Below are 18,526 nucleotides of genomic sequence, written 5' to 3' on the forward strand. Positions count from 1 at the left end.
AAACCACTAGAAGAAGAAGCAGGATGTGTAAATTTACTTTTATAACCTACCTCACCAACACAGCATGGTAACCTTTTCACATTTTTGCCAAATTCATAACGAAAAAAGTATTCTTAATTTGCATTCTTTGAAAATAAATGATATTGAAGATTTTTCTTTTTTTTTTAAGATCTTTCATGTGTTAGTATTGCATTGACTTTTCGAATTTTCTGTGTTTTCTTACTTTTCTATTTTGTTTTGTTTCTTACTTTTCTATTCTATTTTGTTTTCTGTTTTGTTAAGTTGGCTGCAGTACGGGAATTTTCCCCCTTAGCAATCTGCCATATATACTGAAATATTTTCTCCAGTCTTTTATTTGCTGTTTTTCAACAGCTTAATTTTCAGGTTATTACCTTGACACACAAAAAGTGTTCCCTTTTTACATAGTTAAATGTGCCTTTTGCTTTGTGGTTTCTCCTGTTCCATTTATATTCCTGTAATTAGATAAATATGCCTCTTTACTTTCTTCTGTTTGTTGTTGTTGTTGTTTCATCTTTATATTCACTTCTCTAACCTACGTGAAACTTGTCTTGAAATTCAGTAGGAGATGAAGGGCCTCAGCAGTTGCAGCGTTCAGGCTGAAGGAGGAAAGGAACGCCATTAACCCACACGGAGCTTAAAGTATCAATTTTTAAAAGTGGGAAAAATGAGAATTCTTTTATTAAAAAAAAAAAAAAAGCAAGCCTTGAAGTGGAAACTCCTTTTGCCTGGAGAAGTCTTGGTTGATATAGGTGCAGCCACATTAGTTGTGGCTATGTCCTGGTCATAGCACTTTGAGCCCTTCTGATGGCAGAACAGTGTGGAAGCTGGGAGCATCTATGGCAAAATGGTGCCTGGGACCACGGAGGTTTATAGGCAGGCTGCAGAGGAAGAGGCAGACATGGTGCTTACCCTAAACACCAACATTCCAGTTACCGTTGCAGTTCACAAACACTAAAATAGTCATGTTAAAAGACAAGAATATGGGACCCATCATGGTGGCCTCGGAGCTAAAGTCCTCACCTTCATGCACCAGGATCCCATATGGGCGCCAGTTCATGTCCCAGCTGCTCCACTTCCCATCCAGTTCCCTGCTTGTGGCCTGGGAAAGGAGTGAAGGATGGCCCAAAGCCCTTCCTCAGCAGGGACAGAAGACAGCCGCCTCCTGGGCAGGCGCACCTAAAGGACACAGGGACCAAAAGGCGCACAGCCTATGCTGCAACAAGACTTGCCTTTCTCGAATCGCCATCTTTTCTTTAGGTTAAAGATGTGGCCATCTGATGTGTGCGCCAAGTGGGTTAAAAGAAAAGAAAAAACCCGCTATTCAAAATGGATTCAAAATGTAGCAGTGAGAAGTTAATTAGTTTCCTTCCCTCCCAGTTGCAAATGCATTCCTGCCTCTCCCACTCAGGGTGTTCCACCTTGGCTCTGAATCACCTGGGAGCTCTAAAAACCCCAGTGCCCAGCCCACACTGCAGACCAATTAAACCACATCTCCGGGCTGGGACCCAGGCCCCAGCAGCCGTGACAGCTCCCCAGGTGATTCAAATATGCCGCCCTGGTTGGCCAGCGCCGTCCTCCCATAAACAGCTGCAACAGGAACCCAGACGATTTGCATGTTTGATTTCTTTGATGTCTCCCAGATCGTATTATTCATGCGGGCACCCGGTCATTTTGCCAAAGGTGTGAACCTGCCATGAACCCCCTGGGAATTCTCTGGGCCTCAGTAGAAGAGCCTCCTGGCTCCCCGAAGGTTTTTATTGTTTGTTTTGTTGTAAATCCCTGATTAGTAATGTGCAGATGACTGTGTAGATTAGAGGATTATAAAACACTTGTATATTTTCTAGTGACTTGACATCTTAAACCAAGATGTTTAGGAATTCAGGCTTTTCACTGTTATTTTCTAAGTTTCTCATTCGTCCTCGAGTCAGGAATATATTTTCTTCCACCTCCTTCCCGGCAGCTGCAAAGCTTCTGCACAGCTGTCTGTCAAGGCTGTGCTCTCCCCTGCCCACCCCCTCTCATGAGGACCCTGCTTGCAGGCCAACATGAAAGAGTGGGCAGCGAGCACTTTAGTCTCATTAACATGTTTCTGAAGAGTTGGTGCTGAACTGTGGGGCGGAGAAGCAGGACACAGCTCCAGTGGCCCTGGATTACCTGCTTTGTACACAGCTTCCAAACAGGCTGTGCTGTGGTGCAGGACAAACATAAGCAAGCCGCACGGAACTTGTGAGGGTCCTGCAGTCCACCTGACGTCACAGGGAAGCGGAAACACTAACTCCTCGATTGCATGTGTTCACATGGACATCCGGGGGCCTAGTGGTGCTCGCTGGGCATGTGGCTTAGGAGCCTGGGTCTTGTCCTTTCACACGGGAAGAACTCATCTGTCGACACGCCTGTGTGCACACACACCCCGCCCTCTCACCGGACTCTTCTCTGCAGCCAGGAGCTGCCTGGAAAGGAACAGTTCAGACCACCCCCACGCTTGCCCTTCTGGCTTGGGGAATCTGGAACCTCTGCTTTGAGGATACAAAACAAAATAGATCCCACAAGGGTAAACCCAAAGACTAGGAACGTGAGGAGGGGACTCAGGAATCTGAAGTTCTTAGAGCTGAAGGCATGGAGTAGGCCCTGGAGGATGCACCATCGTTCTAGAAAACACTATAGGAAAGTAATTTTCCGCAAGGATGGGTTTACTGAAGGCTTGTAAGGACAGAAGTTCAAGGCTCATCTCTGGAGGGAGGTACAAATCACCTCATGTGACTGGAATATAAGAGGCTTTGTGGGCTGAGGGGAAAGGCCACCGAGACATGTTAGGCAGAAGCCCCTGAAATACAGACTGAATATTCGTCTCCTTCCATCTTTGCTCTGTGTGTGTTTATTATGTGCGTATGGCCACACATTTGTATGCTTCTGTGCTTCTGCCTTAGAGGGCAAAGATGAAGTCTGTTATAATTAAACTTCTGTAATACCAAGCACAGCAGAACTATGGGCAATACCCCTTAAACACCACTGGTGAATGTCAGTAGCCATGGCATCAGTTCTCTGCAGGGGCACGGGAGGAGGAGGGCAGAGTTAGCCCTAGGGGAGAGCCTCTATGGTTTTGAGATGGCTAGTATCTGTTGTGTCCTGTGATTTGTGTGGAATATGCCTCTGCATGGAGCTTTGAAATGATTGTAGGAATCAAACTTTCTTCCCAAATGGTTCCCTTCTCTGTTGGAGGCTAACAGTGTCGGTATAAATGAAGATTCTTTAGCCAGGATCTCATCCTGTCTGCCAAATGTGCAGTATTAAGCCCTTAGACATCCTTGGTAGAGCACCATTATGGCTTCGGCCATCGTTACAGACTTGGATAGAGCACAGATCAAATCCTGATCCCAGATTGGGCTGCCTGGAGGAAGAGCCTCCGCTCCCAACAGTTTGTCTCTGTAGCATGCCTCCACCCGCACCTCGCTGCCCAGCTCCGTTGGCGCAGAGGGTGCTAGAGTTTGCTCTAGTCAGACAGGGAGCTTAGCTCAAAACTCGCCATTGTTCCGCTCAGCTCCTCCAGGGTTAGGGTGAAGCGCAAGGATCTTACAGGAACTTTTTCAGCACGGGTGTGGGCTGTTGGACGGGTGACGACAACAGGAAGCTTGGCTGCCCCCGCCCCTTCCCCGGTCTCTCTTAGAGCCTCCTTTCTTCCGCAGAGATGGAGGGAAAGTTTAGAATATCCAGGCAGCCACAGCAGAACTCCCGGAGAGGGACTGCGTGGGACTTGAGGAGTATTAACCGAACTCCCATCACAGGAAGAAGACACAGAGCCATGTACTACTGAAAACTAAGGAATGAAAACAAAGCAGCCCAGCAGACAAAATGACTGGAGCACACAGCTTTCCTTAAAAGGGGCGGCTGGGGGTGGGGGGACGCTGCCGAGAGGGACTCCTGCCCAAAGGCAACGGGCCCTTCTCCGTGTGGGCTGTCGGGAAGGTTCCGCACAGAGGGCCGCGTGGGACAGGGCCTGGAAGGAACAACAGGCTTATGTGAAAGGCAGAGTGACAGAAAAGGGAAGAGGAGAGACAGAGAGAGGGAGAGACATGGAACATGAATCTTCCATGCCCTGGTTCACCACCCCACCCCACCAACCCCCAAAAGTCCACACCAGCCCGAGACTCCGTCAGATTCCAGGCACGGAAAAAGCACCTAAGGAGCAAAGCCCCGGGACACACTAGCGAGGACACGGAACTCCGCTCATCTCAGGGCACCCCAACCACTGCAGGGAGGCCACTGCCCCACTTACAGCCCCGCCAGCTGCCCCTGCACGCCTCCTCCCTCCCGCGGGGACTCCAGAGGCACAGCCTCTGAGCGCATCCTGAAGCCAGACTGGGCCCCTCCAGGCTCTAACCTACCCCTGACCTGGAGAAGGCAGGGGGTTGCACTTGCCAGCTTCCCAACTCGGCGAGGCGGCCTCGAGGGGACCACAAAGCACAAACAGGTGCGCTACGGGCCGCCGGGGTGAACGTAGCCGACGCAAGACCGGGATCTGGGACCCGGGAGAGGCCAGCGCCCGCCAGCCCCACACCTGCACCGGGACGCCCCCAACTCCCCGCCTCCCACCCCAGCACACTGGCTGGGAAGCCGGCACCCCGGCAGGAATTGCAGGCCGGCTTCGCACATTTTCTTGAATATCAGGTCACATTCCACATTTGGTGGGCCCCCTGCCAAGTGGACCACAAGGAAGTCTGGGTTGAGATTTGATTGATATTGTGATTTGTTCCTCCGAGAGGCCAAGCAGGAGGCACATCTCTCGGCCTTCCAGGGACTGCAGAGCAGGCAGCAGGGACAGGCCCAGCGGTTCCAGCTTCCTGGGAATCCGCGCTAAATCCGGCTCCGCCGACCCTGTTGCGTGGGGCAAGACTGACCTCTAGTGGCCAACAAGGAAGCACCTAGACGGAACCGGGGCGTGTGTGCCTGTGGATACCGCTTCTCTCTCTACTCTCCCTTTCACTCCCTCTCTTCCTCTCTCCCTCTCTCTCGTGTAACAGTTCAAAAACGGACCAGTAGCCTGTGCTGACACATCCAGACCTGCATATCGAATGTCCTAAATGGAGGTGAAACTTGTTTCTGATCTTCAAGTACACCATCTTTTCTTTCTAGGTAGTACCTGTCCTTGCATGTTGACAACCTGTAGTCCTTCAGGGACTGTGCCCTGTGTGAGTGTGTGGGCAGCAGAGTGACGAGACTGACAAGCAGTTGTGGTAGATACTGAGGCCCAAACAGTGCTGGTCATGTGGGAGCACTGGGAAGCTACAGCTGTTCTGCACGTGAAGGATAAGGGTAGTGACCAGGAGATGGAAGAGGAAGGCAGACTATGGGGAGACCCCCCCCCCAAGGGCAGGAACGCCGCCATCAAAAACTCTGAGTTTGGAGAGACCATGATTCACAAAGTGGCAATGCAGAATAGCAGAAGGTGCATGGGTGGGGGGCAGCTGGAGTGGACGGGAACTATCATGAGCTCCTCAGGGCACCACATAAGAGGACGTTAGGGCCTGCTGTTGGGGACTGGACCATGTCCTCAGATCAGCAGGAAGACCCTGGCCGTTTAGACAGGGCGATGTCATGCTCCGTGAAAGAGCCCTTCATTTGTGGCATTCGCCTTTGGCCCAGCCTAGCTGGCAGGCACGGGCAGTGTGCCCGGAAAAGGGTCGAGCCAGAAGGATCCTGAGATTCATCTGGTCCATCACTTGTCATCTTCCAGAAGGAGAAAACTAAGCTCCAGGAAGGCCAGGAACATTCTCGGAGAGGCTGGGGCAGAACCCCCTTCGCCTCTCACTCACCAGCTTACTCTGGCCTGACCCAGACATCAACTCCCAAGGCTGCTCCACTGCACCACAGGCTTCCCACAGAGTGCCCCCCGGGGCCGAGCAGAGTGCCCCAGACCAGCCCTGGGACGGGCAAGAGTGGCCCACTAGGCCTTCTTCCCTGAGACCTCAGGACCCTTGAACCCATGCCTCAATGTCCGTGGCTGTCAGAATCAGTAACGAGAACCGGCATGGGGGCAGGGAGGGTGACCGGGCTAAGGGGCTCACAGGGAGAATTGGGGAGCAGAGGGCTCAACTCCCAATGGACACATGGAATCCCTTTTCAAATAACACACAAAATTAAGAAAACAAGTCCTGGAATTGGAGAGTAACTCAGACTTTGTACAAACAGATGGTGATAAAATGCAGTTGTCCTAATATTTGGATAATTTAAGTGCCCTCAGCAGTTCAGGCAAGCTAGGGAATTAAGAGAAGGAGTTTAGCCTGGGCCGGATCAGTTAGCACTTGCTTTGAAAAGTCACAGGCGAGTAAGGAAGTCCTAGAGTATGACGAAAATACAATAAGAAACGTTCTTCAAAGAAAGAAATATGATGCCAGTGAGTGGCACCTGCCATCAGAGAGACTCCATGACACAGTAGAGCGAGATGATCAGAAGGACGGACTTTGAGACCTGATTTGGCACTTATTAGCTGTGTGACCTTGCCCAAGCCACTTAACCTCTCTGACCTCATCTCGGTAGTAAAGTTACAACAATAACGCTGCCCTGTGGATCTTACAGGGCTCTTTAGTAATCGCTTGTGACGGGAGAGCCTGCCACAGACGTTAGCTAAGGCATCAGTGCAAATCTCAGCTGTACCACTGACTGGCTGTGCAGCTCAGGTGAGCCTTAAACCCCTCTACGCTTGGACTTCCTCGCCTCTGAGAGTACTGTGAGCCGCCTCAGTGGCCCTAGTGACCCACGTGCCGAGGGAGACAGGAAGTTGTCACGATGCCCTCGGCACCGCCATGATCCAGAATCCGCGATTCTCTTCTCTAATGGGATCACTTGTGCCAACTTCCTTACTGTTCCATGCACATAAACGGAAGGCTGTTGCAACATTTAGCATGATATGACTTTGCTGGGTAAGGAAATAAGTACTGAAAAGGAATAAGCAGGAATAATGAATGGGGGCAATCATATGTGCCATTCATGTGAGGACTTGGGCCCCAAACCTTACAAAATCAGTTCACGTTGACTTAGCTGAGAGCTGGTCGTAGAGATCTTTATTAAGAGTGAAAAGCACCAGCAGTGATGAATGGCTTATGTCAGGTTGGGATAAGATAACTAGTGAGTGACTGTGCAAATGGTGATAACTCACGTTTAATCTCTGCTCCCCAGTGAGAGCAAGAGTAATTGGTAGTTAATGAAATCTGCAAAGACACTCAGCCCATCTCCGGGGAGCCTCTTTAGGGCTGGAGAAACTCAACCCAGGAAGACCAGAAATAACTTCAAAAATCTGTTCACTTTCTCAGAAAATATTTAGTCCCTTTAGGCACCGTGGAGTCACAAACCAGTAAGGGGTCCAGGGACTGGGGCGCAAGTTCCAGGCAAGTGTTAGAGCTCGGAGGCGGAGCTCCTCTCTCAGCCAGAGAACATCCTCCCAGGCAACACTGGGCGGACTCCTCGGCAGGCCTGTCTCAGGCAGGTCCTGCTGCGGTCCTGTCCAAAGAGGACGAGACTGGACTCCAGACGGAGGGGACAGCACACACACAGCGACCCAGAAGCAAAACCGCAAGTCACTTAGTTTGGTCATGCTGGAGCAAGGGTGCCTGCCCCCTTCCATGGCCCGGAGTTCTCAGGCCATGTCCCGGTGGAAGGGCTGGGGAGATGTCCGCTTGAAGTGGGCAGTGAGAGTGCCAGACCACTCGGTCAGCAGGTTGGCACACACACAGAGGAGAAAATGGAGGTGATTTGAGAAACATTGAAAGGTAGAGTGGATTTGACTTAGGATTCCTGGACATGTAAACTGGGGGAAGCTCAGAAGCTTTCCTGGCTTGGGTGGTTGGACAAGTGGTGGTTCTGCCACAAAGAGGAATTTTTGAAAGACAGCGCTAAGGTGGGATTTAAGGTTTTGAATCTGGACGCAGTGGCTTTGTTGTTCCTGTGGAACAATGGCGCAGAGGGGCCTAAGTTAAGAGGGAGACTGCAGGCTGTAGATAAAGGTTTGGGACCCATCAACATGTGGGCAGCAGCCCTGGGCACGGCTGTGAGTGACAGCACCCCCGGAAGAGGCCAAGGACAATGTGCCAAGAGCCCCAACAGCCGAGAGGCAGGGACCGGGAAGGAGTGTCCAGAAATGAAATGAGAAGGCAGAGATAGAGGGGCGAGAGGGCGCAGAGGGAGGCATGGAAAGTGTGTGTGCCGCAGGCAACCAAGGATGCTGAGGACCAGAGTGACCAGCAGTCCAGGACAATCAAGTAACAGCAGCAGCACTGCGTCTCACCTGCCTCGCTCCTCATGTTTTTAGAACACTGCAGTACTGAGTTTGTTTGGTTCACTGACGCCATCGCTCTGTCACATGCTTGCAGAAGTGGAATCTCAAGAAAGTTCAAGGAGACGCATGTTATAAAATAACTATGCATGCATTTCCAATGTTTTTACTAAAAATTAACTGCTCTTTAAATTCCACTTCCAACTTTTGGAAGTACCATTATACAAGAGAGAACCCTCGGAGGTTTTCAAGCAGAAAAGTTACCTGAATAAGTGCTTTAGGGACTGTTCACTGTTGTCTGGCTGTCAAACACATCACGTAAAACAAAATCGTGACAATACACAAGAGTCAGCTGGGTTTCTTTTGCAAGAGAATCCCTCCCTGCCCTCTGCCCCCCAGTGCGACGGGTAGTCTGCACCAGCGAGGGTCACTCCTTGCGCTTGGAAGTCACAGCCGCCTGCCCATCTGAGATCACACCTGGCCTCGGTTCCTCCACCTGCACAGCATCTGGAGGCAGCAGGCGCACTGGCCTGCGGGAGGAGGCGGGCTCGGTGGCTGCCTGTCGGGTCTGGTCCCAGCCCACGCATAGCCTCGCAGGCAGGCTCTCCAGCAGGAGCCATTCACAGCGCTCTGGCCTCTGGGATTGTCTGCTCTGCTGGACATGAGTCCGATCATCTGTCTCCAAACCTGCCTATCATTTATAGCACAGAAGTAACAGTAAACAAGGACCTCCGCCGATGTAGAACACTTCCCTCCTGTTAAGGCTCAGATGATATCATTGCAGGGTTATCGCGCGGAGGGTTGGCAAGGCCCACACTCATCGCTCAGGGCTGGTTTCTGACGGGGATGCACAGCCTCGTTGCCAGCTGGTGGCCCGTGTCTGGCCTCTTCCACTGACCCATAGTGCTGAGCTCCTATCAGAGGGCATGGCTGTCAGAAACAGCTGCAGAGCGGCTGTGTGACCTGTGGGCCGGGGGTAGCTCCCCTCCTGTCCAGCTTCAAGCAGGCTGTTCCTCTCTTCTCCCCGAGCTGCTATGGATACGGCCCTTCTGCACTGTGAGTGTGCTGTGTATGTGAAAATGGCTGGCTGCACCCGGGAAATGAGAGCGAAAAGGGTCACAATACTTACTTTCTCACTCACTCTGTTGTATTGCTAAGATGAAAACATTCACTATACGAAGACTCCAGACTACGAACATGCAGGGTTGTTAGAAAGGCCTGTGCTGCTCTTGGGAATAGCCGTAGGACGTGCTGGGATGCTGGTCCTCCAATGCACTGACCACGCCAGAGATGGTGCGTCACTTCACGGCTGGGAAGTCTCAAAGCGCCAAACTGAACTATCACTAGGATTCTTTTTTGTTGTTGTTGTTGAAGATTTATTTATTTTTATTACAAAGTCAGATATACAGAGAGGAGGAGAGACAGAGAGGAAGATCTTCCACCCATCAATTCACTCCTCAAGTGGCCGCAATGGCCAGAGCTGAGCCGATCTGAAGGCAGGAGCTTCTTCCGGGTCTCCCACGTGGGTGCAGGGTCCCAAGGCTTTGGGCCGTCCTCGACTGCTTTCCCAGGTCATAAGCAGGGAGATGGATGGGAAAGCAGAGCTGCTGGGATTAGAACTGGCGCCCATATGGGATTCTGGCGCTTGCAAGGTGATGACTTTAGGCACTAGGCTACTGCACCAGGCCCACTTTGATTCATTTTTAAGATTTCTTCATTTTACATGGAAGGGGTATGGGGAGGGGGTGGGTAGGACACGGGAAGGGATAGAAAGAGAGATGTTCTACCCTTTTGCCCACTCCCCAAATGGCTGCAATGTCCAGAGCTGGGCCGATCTGAAACTGAGACCCAAGGGCTTCTTCCTGGTTTCCCACATGGGGCAGGAGCCCAAGGACTTGGGTCATCCTCCACTACTTTCCTGGGTGCATTCGGAGTAGGAACTGGGTCAGGAAGTGGAACAGCCGGGACTTGGAGCATCGGGGACTCGAATCAGCACCCGTATGAGGTGCCAACATCTCAGGCAGAGGCTTAGCTTGCTACACCAGCATGCCAGCCCTGCTACCATGATTTTTTCAAAAGCATGAAACATTTTTGTGTTCTATATCACCGACTTGTCGCTGGATTAAGTCATGTGTCTGAAGCTAGACTACCAAATTCAAACCCTAACTTCCACACGTGCAGGCAGAGTGACCCTGGGCGAGTCCTGAGCCATCTGGAGGAAATCAGAATTACGCTAGTTACATGCCTCGGGGGGTTGCTGGGATGCTGAGTGATCAACTCAGGGACCTGGCCAGTGCCAGCTGCCAGGCTGACCAGCAGGCGATGCGGGGCATCCAAGCTTTGCTGTGACGGTTCTCTTCCAACACACTGACGAGTCTCACGCCGTTTTTCCTCCCTGTAGGTCTGTGCAGTTGAATGGCCAGCCCTTAGTCATGGTGGACGACGGGACCCTCCCGGAATTGAAGCCCCGCCCCCTGCGGGCCGGCCGGACATTGGTCATCCCTCCGGTTACCATGGGCTTTTATGTGGTCAAGAATGTTAATGCGTTGGCCTGCCGCTACCGATAGAGCACCCTGCGCTTGCCAGCTCCCCGGGGGCCTGCCGGACTGCTCTCCAGCCTCCCAGCCCCGTAGTAGCCTTACTCTCCAAACCTCTCCGCAGCCAGTTCCACTGCCCCTGCTGCCGTCCACACAGACTTGCACTCCGCAGATACTTAATGCTGTAGCCTGAGCTTAGCCTAGCTAGAGCACACAGCCGCAAGGAGACCATGGCCATTGTCTGTTGCTACATCAGGACTGAGGTCCTCAAATAGAGCTGTGTGCTCCCACTTATGCTCACCAGGCCAGATGTTGCCAACGCCTTTTCCCCTACCCCCAGTCAACACACACACACACACACACACACACACACACACACACACACAAACACACAAACACACACACACACACGAGCAGTGTGGCCCTACACCCTCAGCCCTAGCCTTTGTGGTTGCTGCCCTCAACAGGAAACAGACCCACAAGAGCTCAACCGTTCTAACTCCCTCCCCTTTGTCTGCTTCCTGCTGCTGCCCTGGGTTTCCTTACACCCCTCTCTGCTTGGAGGGGCAGGTGGGTGAGCAGCCCTGGCCTGCTGGGCGAGCTGTTTGTGTAGTTTCTTGGCTGATGTATGAGTGTGTGCATCTGGGTTTCTGACAGTGGCATCCATCACCGGCTGTTCCTCTGGGAAACGGGTGCTTCGCAAGTAGAATTACACTCACGCTCCGGACTCTGTGAGAAGGCACTGTTCCTCAGTGACTCCAGATCCCCCAGGCTTGGAATGGGAGTCAGGTAACACCCTCTGTTGAGTGTAGAGCAATGTATTAGCAATCACCATCCTTCATGCTGCTGTGGAGGGGAGGGTTTCAGGACAGAGAGAAAGTACACTTCAACATCAAATGCACACACTCACACGGACCTTAAAGCAAGTTAGACCTGCCTCCCCCCACCAATGGAGAGATTACTGAGGGCTTGATAAGGCAAGCCAAGCCCTTAATTGTTTGGCTGACCAAACCGTTTTGTAAAAGCAAAAGGTGTTATTCGGAGGTCATCACTATAAAACACAGTTGCATCTACCCTCGTTTCTTCCTGCCAACAGCTGGCTGCCTCTCAGGCAGAAACCCAGCCTGGTCATTACAGATGACTTGAGCACAGCGCATGGCTTTCAGTGAGAGCAGGGGGAAAAGGGACCTGGGAGGCTGAGGCAAGACTGGGATGCAGAGTAGAAGGCTTCTGAGTGCGGACGGGAGGGGTAGAGTAACTTCAAGGTGGCGAGAGGATCTGAGGGCTCCTTGGCCCCTGGCAAGCACCTGGACCCAGGTCATTTCTTTCCTTTAGTAGTTTTCTTTCTTGAGATAAATGATGCAAATAATACTTTAAAAATAGGAGATGTTTGACAATGCAATTTCTGATAGCGAGAAAGATGAGAATTGGGGTGTGGGGTGGAAGCAGGGACCAGGGAGGTTCAGGACTTACTTGAGCTAAGTCTGCTGCAGGAGTGATGGGAACGAGAGTAGACAGAAAAGGGAGCGTGCAAGCCTCAGGTTGGAAAAACGAGAGGTGGGCAGCAGCTGCCCTTTGTAGAAGGAAGATGGCCGGAGTGGGGGGAGAAGCACCCAGGAGGTGTGCCACCGGGAGCAGACAGGGCCACGCCCCGTCAGCAGCTGTGCATAGGACGGAAGCACCTGGGGAGGAGGCAAGACCCTGAGACCTCGCAGCCAGATACCCAGGCAGGGAAGTGCCAAACTGGCGGAGAAAGGAACAAGGGGACTAGAAGCAAGGAAAGGGGAGGTAAGACAGAGATTCTTTCTCCAGGCTTGAAAGACCAGTGCAGATAGCGAAGGCTGTCCTTTGCACCCCTGGGCACAGCCGCAGGCCCCTGAGAGTTTGCTACGAATGCTTGAAAGCCCCATAGCGCTGCTGCTGCTGCTGCTGCTGCTGCTGCTGCTGCTGCTGCTGTCACTGCCTTAAGGCCCCGTTGTCCCCAGATTGGGTACATCTGGTGACTTGCTCTAGGTCACCTAGGAAGCCTGGGTTGCTGAACACAGATCCCTGCAGACTGCCCAGCTGACCGCAGTGCTTGGCAGGTGCACAGATCGTGGACTCACCGCATCACCTCTCCATAGGGTCAGCTCACCAGGTCCAGCTGCGGCCTCCAGAGTGTCACTCAAGCCCAAGTGTACATAGGTGCCGGGTCTTCCTTCACTAAGCTTTGCAGAATGTAGGCAATTCCTGCTGCTTTGGTCTTTCTCTGTGTATTAAAAAATGCTCCCAAGAGGTGTAAGTTTTGTTCATTTTTTGGCTAACAAAATGGGAAGGGGGACGCTTAAATTTGCTTGGAGTTCTGCAATTCTCCCTGTCTCTGGAATGAAGGACTTGCCTTGTTTGGGAGAGACCAAGATATGCTGACGTTGCTGTCTGCAGAGATCCAAGCCTAGGGCCTCGGCCTTCTCCTTGGAATAAGAAGAACACTGCCAGGCATGGGGATGGGCTGTTGATGTGCAAAGGGAAGCTCGGCATCAGAGCCACGCCGTCACACCGAGGGGAGGTTTGCCAAGTTGGAACCAGGGACGGAAGTGTGTGGAGCTCATCCACCAGCTTCCCCAGCTCAGATCTCCCCTTCCTCAAGCCAGACACAGCCAAGAGCAGCTAAGCCTCAAGAGCCCCGTGCTTGAAAAAAAAAGACTAGGTTTGCAGAACAGCAGATTTGAAAGGGCCGTGGTGCCTGATGAAGCATCTGTGCCTTTTGTCCAGGCGGTTTTCTGCTCCTGTTACTTCGAGTAATTATTTCCTTTCTCATTTGTTATCCAAAGGGCTCAGAACAAGTTTCATTGTGATTTAAAGGCAGAGTCCCAATTCTTTTTGTGCCCTTAAAAAAAAAAAAAGCTGCAAGTATGGGATATTAGCACCATCTACAGTGAGAAGAAAGCTTGCCAATACAAGAAACCAGGCAGGCAGACCAAGACCTGGGACAACAGGGCCACTGATCCCAACAGCCCACTGGTCCCTGGAGCCCCGTGCCTCCATGGCAGCTGGGCAGTACCTAGAGGCAGGGGGCCCCTTGCTCTCACCCAGGCAGAGGTGCTTGTCAGATTGCCCAAGAGACCCCGACTCTAGGCAACCTCTGGGCCCCCTAGAAGGGAGGACTTGGAGGGGCTGTGGTGCAGGGCAGCACCTGGCACATACAGTGCGTGGATGCACCCACAGGATTCACCTCAGACATCCACTGAGAGGGGCTTTCAGAAAGAAAAGGACCAGGTTTAAGCTCCACAGTCACAGAGGCAAACCCTGTCACCACCAGTTCCACACTGCAGTGTCCATGGGACCGACAGCTCTTGAGCAGTGTCCACATCTGGCAGTGCCTTCCCCCCGAACACTTTATCCCCACTCAGAGGATGCCAGCCAACAGCCATGGTGAGCAGTAAGGAGAGTTGGAGCCAGCTTGGGCTTTGGCAGTTTTGAGTACAAGCTCACTTGTCTCACCAGCGGCCATCCTGCTCTGCTCATTTTTGTTGAACTATGTAAGGACCACTCCCAAATGCCAAAGGTTGACTTTGCATTCCTGAGTTTTGAGAGGCAAGTGGCCAAGCCAGTCAGCCCACACATGCTCCCAAGAGCACTGTCCCCACCCTGCCCTCTGGAGGTTTGGAAGCCCCTTTCCCCAAACTCATTAACAAATCCATTAGTTGCTGAACTCAGGGTAGCCATTGCAAAGACCACTCTAAAACAAAGTCGAACTACAGCAGCCAACTGCTCTGGCACCACTTCCCTGCAAACACCAGATCCTCCCTGCTGAGTGTCTTGGAGAGGCTCATCAAGGGCTCATGAAACAATCCCACTGTCCTACCGCAGACTAAGCGGCCCTTCCTGAAGCCTGTGTCAAGAACATTTGTCTTCTAATTATTACTCATGAAACCCTTCCAGGATTATTTTCCAAGTTGTAAATGTTACGTAATAAATTATACTTTTGGAAGAAGCACAAAGAACCCTTAGTTTTACTCACCTGGAATCTGGCGTCGTGAGTACAAGTAGTTTCTCTGTGAAGGGAATCTTAGCAGGTGTTAATGTTTTCTTCCAAGAAACAGACTATATCATAGCTTATATGCACCTGGTCATGGCAGAGAGTTTGATTTGTAAGTAATAAAATGCAATTGCTCTAACTTTCTGTTCTCTGGGTGTTCTTTGGGGAGAGGGAGGCAGCTGCGGCCCACACCGCGCCTTGGCCTTCAGACTGCTGGATGGACTAGCACAAGCTGGGGAACTTTGATTTCATGGCATGTTATTCTCTTCCCTCTCCCCTAAAGCTTTGCTGCAATTATCTTAGGTACAATTCAAATTTCATAAATCAAGTTACCTGCCACTGACTGTATGAGAATAACTGTTAACTACAGTAGCAGGCAAATGCCAGAATCGCAATGGTTTCACATAACCTAAGTTACTTGCTCATAACTCATGAAGACTGGTGGTTACCAGGGAAGGGGACAGTGGCACGTGGTCATCTAGGGATCTGGATTGATGAAGAGCCACCTCTCTGCATTTGATACCTCCCTCCATGGCAGCTCTGGCCATTAGCGTGCAGCTGGCAGAGGACACAGCTCATGCAGGATGGCACAGGGGCCAAGCCTGGAACTGGCGCAAATCCTTCCACCCAACTCCACTGGCCAGAGTCAGTCACATGGTTCCATCTAGATGCTGGGAGCCTGGAAATGAAGTCCTTACCTTCCTACAATTGCATTTTTTAAAAAAGATTTATTTTTATTATTTTTTATTGGAAAGGCAGATATACAGAGAGGAGAGACAGAGAGGAAGATCTTCTGTCCGATGATTCACTCCCCAAGTGAGCGCAACGGCCGATGCTATGCCAATCCAGAGCCAGGAGCCTCTTCCGGGTCTCCCACGTGGGTGCGGGGTCCCAAAGCCTTGGGCCGTCCTCGACTGCTTTCCCAGGCCACAGGCAGGGAGCCGGAAGGGAAGCAGGGCTGCCGGGATAGAACCGGCACCCATATGGGATCCCGGGTGTGCAGGGCGAGGACCTTAACCACTGTGCCACAGCGCCGGGCCCTACAATTGCATTTTATGGAAAGGAGCATAACAATTTTATAGATGCCAGGAGACCAGTACATAAGTCAATGGTGCTCAAGCCCTCCATTGATTTGCCATCTAATCGTTTGGGTATGCTGAAATCTAAATCCACAGGGCTTTTCTGCAGTCTCCATAATGACCTAAAAATCCTTCATTCCCACCCTCCCCCCCCTCCCCTTGGCTGGTTTACATCACGATGCTTATCCCTCGCTAGCCAGTTAGGATGCGCGCAGTACTAAATGCTGCGCCCTCTACTGGGCATGAGAAAAAATGAAAACATCGTTTGAAACTAGGCCAAATGAATTAGAAGTCACTGTCCCCCACCCTTGGCAGGACAAATGAACACCCACACCCGGAACTGACAGTGGTGCTATCCCACCGGTTCTGGCCACCTCAGAAGTCAAGTCTGTCAGCCCTTCTGGCCCTCAAGCTTCCTCATCTGTCAAGTTGAGGACTTTGGATTGAGGTCCCCTGAAACATCCCTTACCCAGTCCTGTGTCCCAGAGTCCTTGTTCTAGCTGCTGTGAACCTATGTGTTGGAGACAAAGGTAAGTCAGTACATAATGAACGGACAAAGCTACCAACTGGTCCTTGATCAGAGCAGACACCTGGAAAGAACTTGTGTCCAAATATACAAAGCAACAAGGAGAAAAGTCAGCTTTAAAGGGAGCATAAAGAACCTGCTTGTTCTCTGCCTTTTGTGATTCTACCTTAATGGCTTGGCTGGGGGCTGTGGGAACTCCAGGCCTGATAGTCTACGTGACAGCCGTGACACCTGTGACACCCCGCAGGACACCTGGCAGGTCACGTAGGCAGACCACTCCTCAGGAAGGCGGTACCTGGTGTTTGATAAGATTCACCGCCCTATAGCTCATTGATTTGTCCTTTTTGAAAGTTACTTGATTCAAACCCACCAATAGAAGCCTGCTAAATCATGACTGTATAATTAATAGTCTGAAATGTATAAGAACTGGGGGCTCTGGCTCTTGTGCTCTGGCTCGCGCTTCTTTTTGCCCTCCCTGCGGATCCTGCAGCAGCCTCTGCTGCGGCTGCCTCTGCCCCGCACCACCCTGCAGGGCTGGAGGAGGTGGCTGGGAGACCTAGGCTAACCTGAATAAACCACCTTTATGCCTTAGCACCGACTTCAGACTTGATGATTATCTGGGGATTTCAAAATCCAGCACAAGCACAAGATTTGAGCACTTCACAAGAGTGATGCATGGCCAGGCTTATTAGTTATACTTACTAATGGGATATTAGTGTGTTGGGTTAGTAGCTATACTTACTGGAATGATGGAAGTTTTAGAAAAGAAGCACAATATCAAGTGCTAACTAAGCTACGGAGCAGCTAAAGATGGGCACGGCGCGGCAGGGCGCAGGGAGGCTGCGGACACAAGACATCCACTGCAGGGAGTGTCTGGCAGCTTAACACACCTTGCTACATGGACCTGCCGTACAGGCCAGGCACTTGCCCAAAGTGAAAACGTAAATTGAGCCACCTCACACCCATTCACTAACCAAAAAAAAAAAAGTGTTGGTGAGCATGTGGAAAAAAACTGGAACCCCTGTGCACTGCTGGTAGGAATCCAAAGTGGAGCAGTCACTACGGAAAACAGCATAACTTAAAAACAGGATTACCATAGGATCCAGCAAGCCCATTGCCAGGTGGGTGCCCCAAAAGAGCTGAAAGCACCCCAAATTCTTCACAGCACCGTCCACAATAGCTAACAAGCGAAAGCACCCTGAGGCCGCCTCAATGGAGGAGCCGCGTGTGGGGTTTACGTGCAGTGGAGGGGCGTCCAGGGTTCACGAGGCAAGAGCTGGGCATCCATGGGCCTTGAGTCTGCTCTGCCAGGTGGAAGGAGCCGGTCAGAAAGGAGAAGTACTGGCGGAGTCCCCCTGTGTAGATCACTCTGAATTGGCAGTTATGGAGATAGAAAGCAGCTCTGTGGGTGCCAGACATGAAGCAGGGCAGGGAATGGGTCTTATTACAATAAGAGCAATGGCGACAGGTGACAGCAATGGCTGCTCAACATTATGAATTTATTTAATATCACCAAAGTGGATGCTTAAAAATGGTTAAAATGAAAATCATATGGATATTGTACCACAATAATAACAAAATTTTTTGGCACAAAACCTTATAGATAGCTAAAAATACATTGAACTGGGTTAGGTTAACATTAAAAATGTTGGTGCAGGACCAGTGTTGTGGTGCAACAAGTGAAACCCGTGCCTCCAACACCAGCATCCCACAGGGTCGATTGGTTCGAGTCCAAGCTGTTCTTATTCTGATCCAGTTCCTTGTTAGTGTGCCTGGGAAAGAAGCTGAGTGAGGATGGTTCAAGTGGCCCTGTGGGAGACGCAGAAGGAGCTCCTGGCCCCAGCTGGCCCAGCTCTGGCCATTGCAGACATTCAGAAAGTGAACCAGAAGATGGAAGAACTCTCTGTCTCTCTCTGTAATCTGACTTTCAAATAGAACAAATAAAAAGAAAGACAAACCACCTAATGGGAAAACAACTTCTGCAAATCATGTATCTGATAAGGGACTTACATCTAGAACATATTAAAAACTCTTACACTCCAAAAATAGAATAATAGAATTGACATTTATCAGAAGCAG

General features: G+C 51.2%; 1 protein-coding gene across 3 annotated transcripts in view; it reads left to right on the forward strand.

Annotated features, from left to right (window-relative positions):
* Window positions 1–11,125, forward strand: part of HPSE2 (heparanase 2 (inactive)) — a 474,845-nt gene extending 463,720 nt beyond the window's left edge. For all 3 annotated transcript variants that reach the window (XM_040992335.1, XM_040992336.1, XM_040992337.1), the window contains one exon: window positions 10,689–11,125. In XM_040992335.1, the coding sequence (XP_040848269.1) occupies window positions 10,689–10,854 (166 nt within the window). In that variant the 3' untranslated portion in view covers window positions 10,855–11,125. The remainder of the gene's footprint in view (window positions 1–10,688) is intronic.
* Window positions 11,126–18,526: the final 7,401 nt, after the last annotated feature.

The sequence above is a fragment of the Ochotona curzoniae genome, unplaced genomic scaffold (genome assembly GCF_017591425.1).
Source record: "Ochotona curzoniae isolate NIBS_2020 unplaced genomic scaffold, NIBS_Ocur_1.0 contig_66, whole genome shotgun sequence".
Taxonomy (NCBI): Eukaryota; Metazoa; Chordata; class Mammalia; order Lagomorpha; family Ochotonidae; genus Ochotona; species Ochotona curzoniae.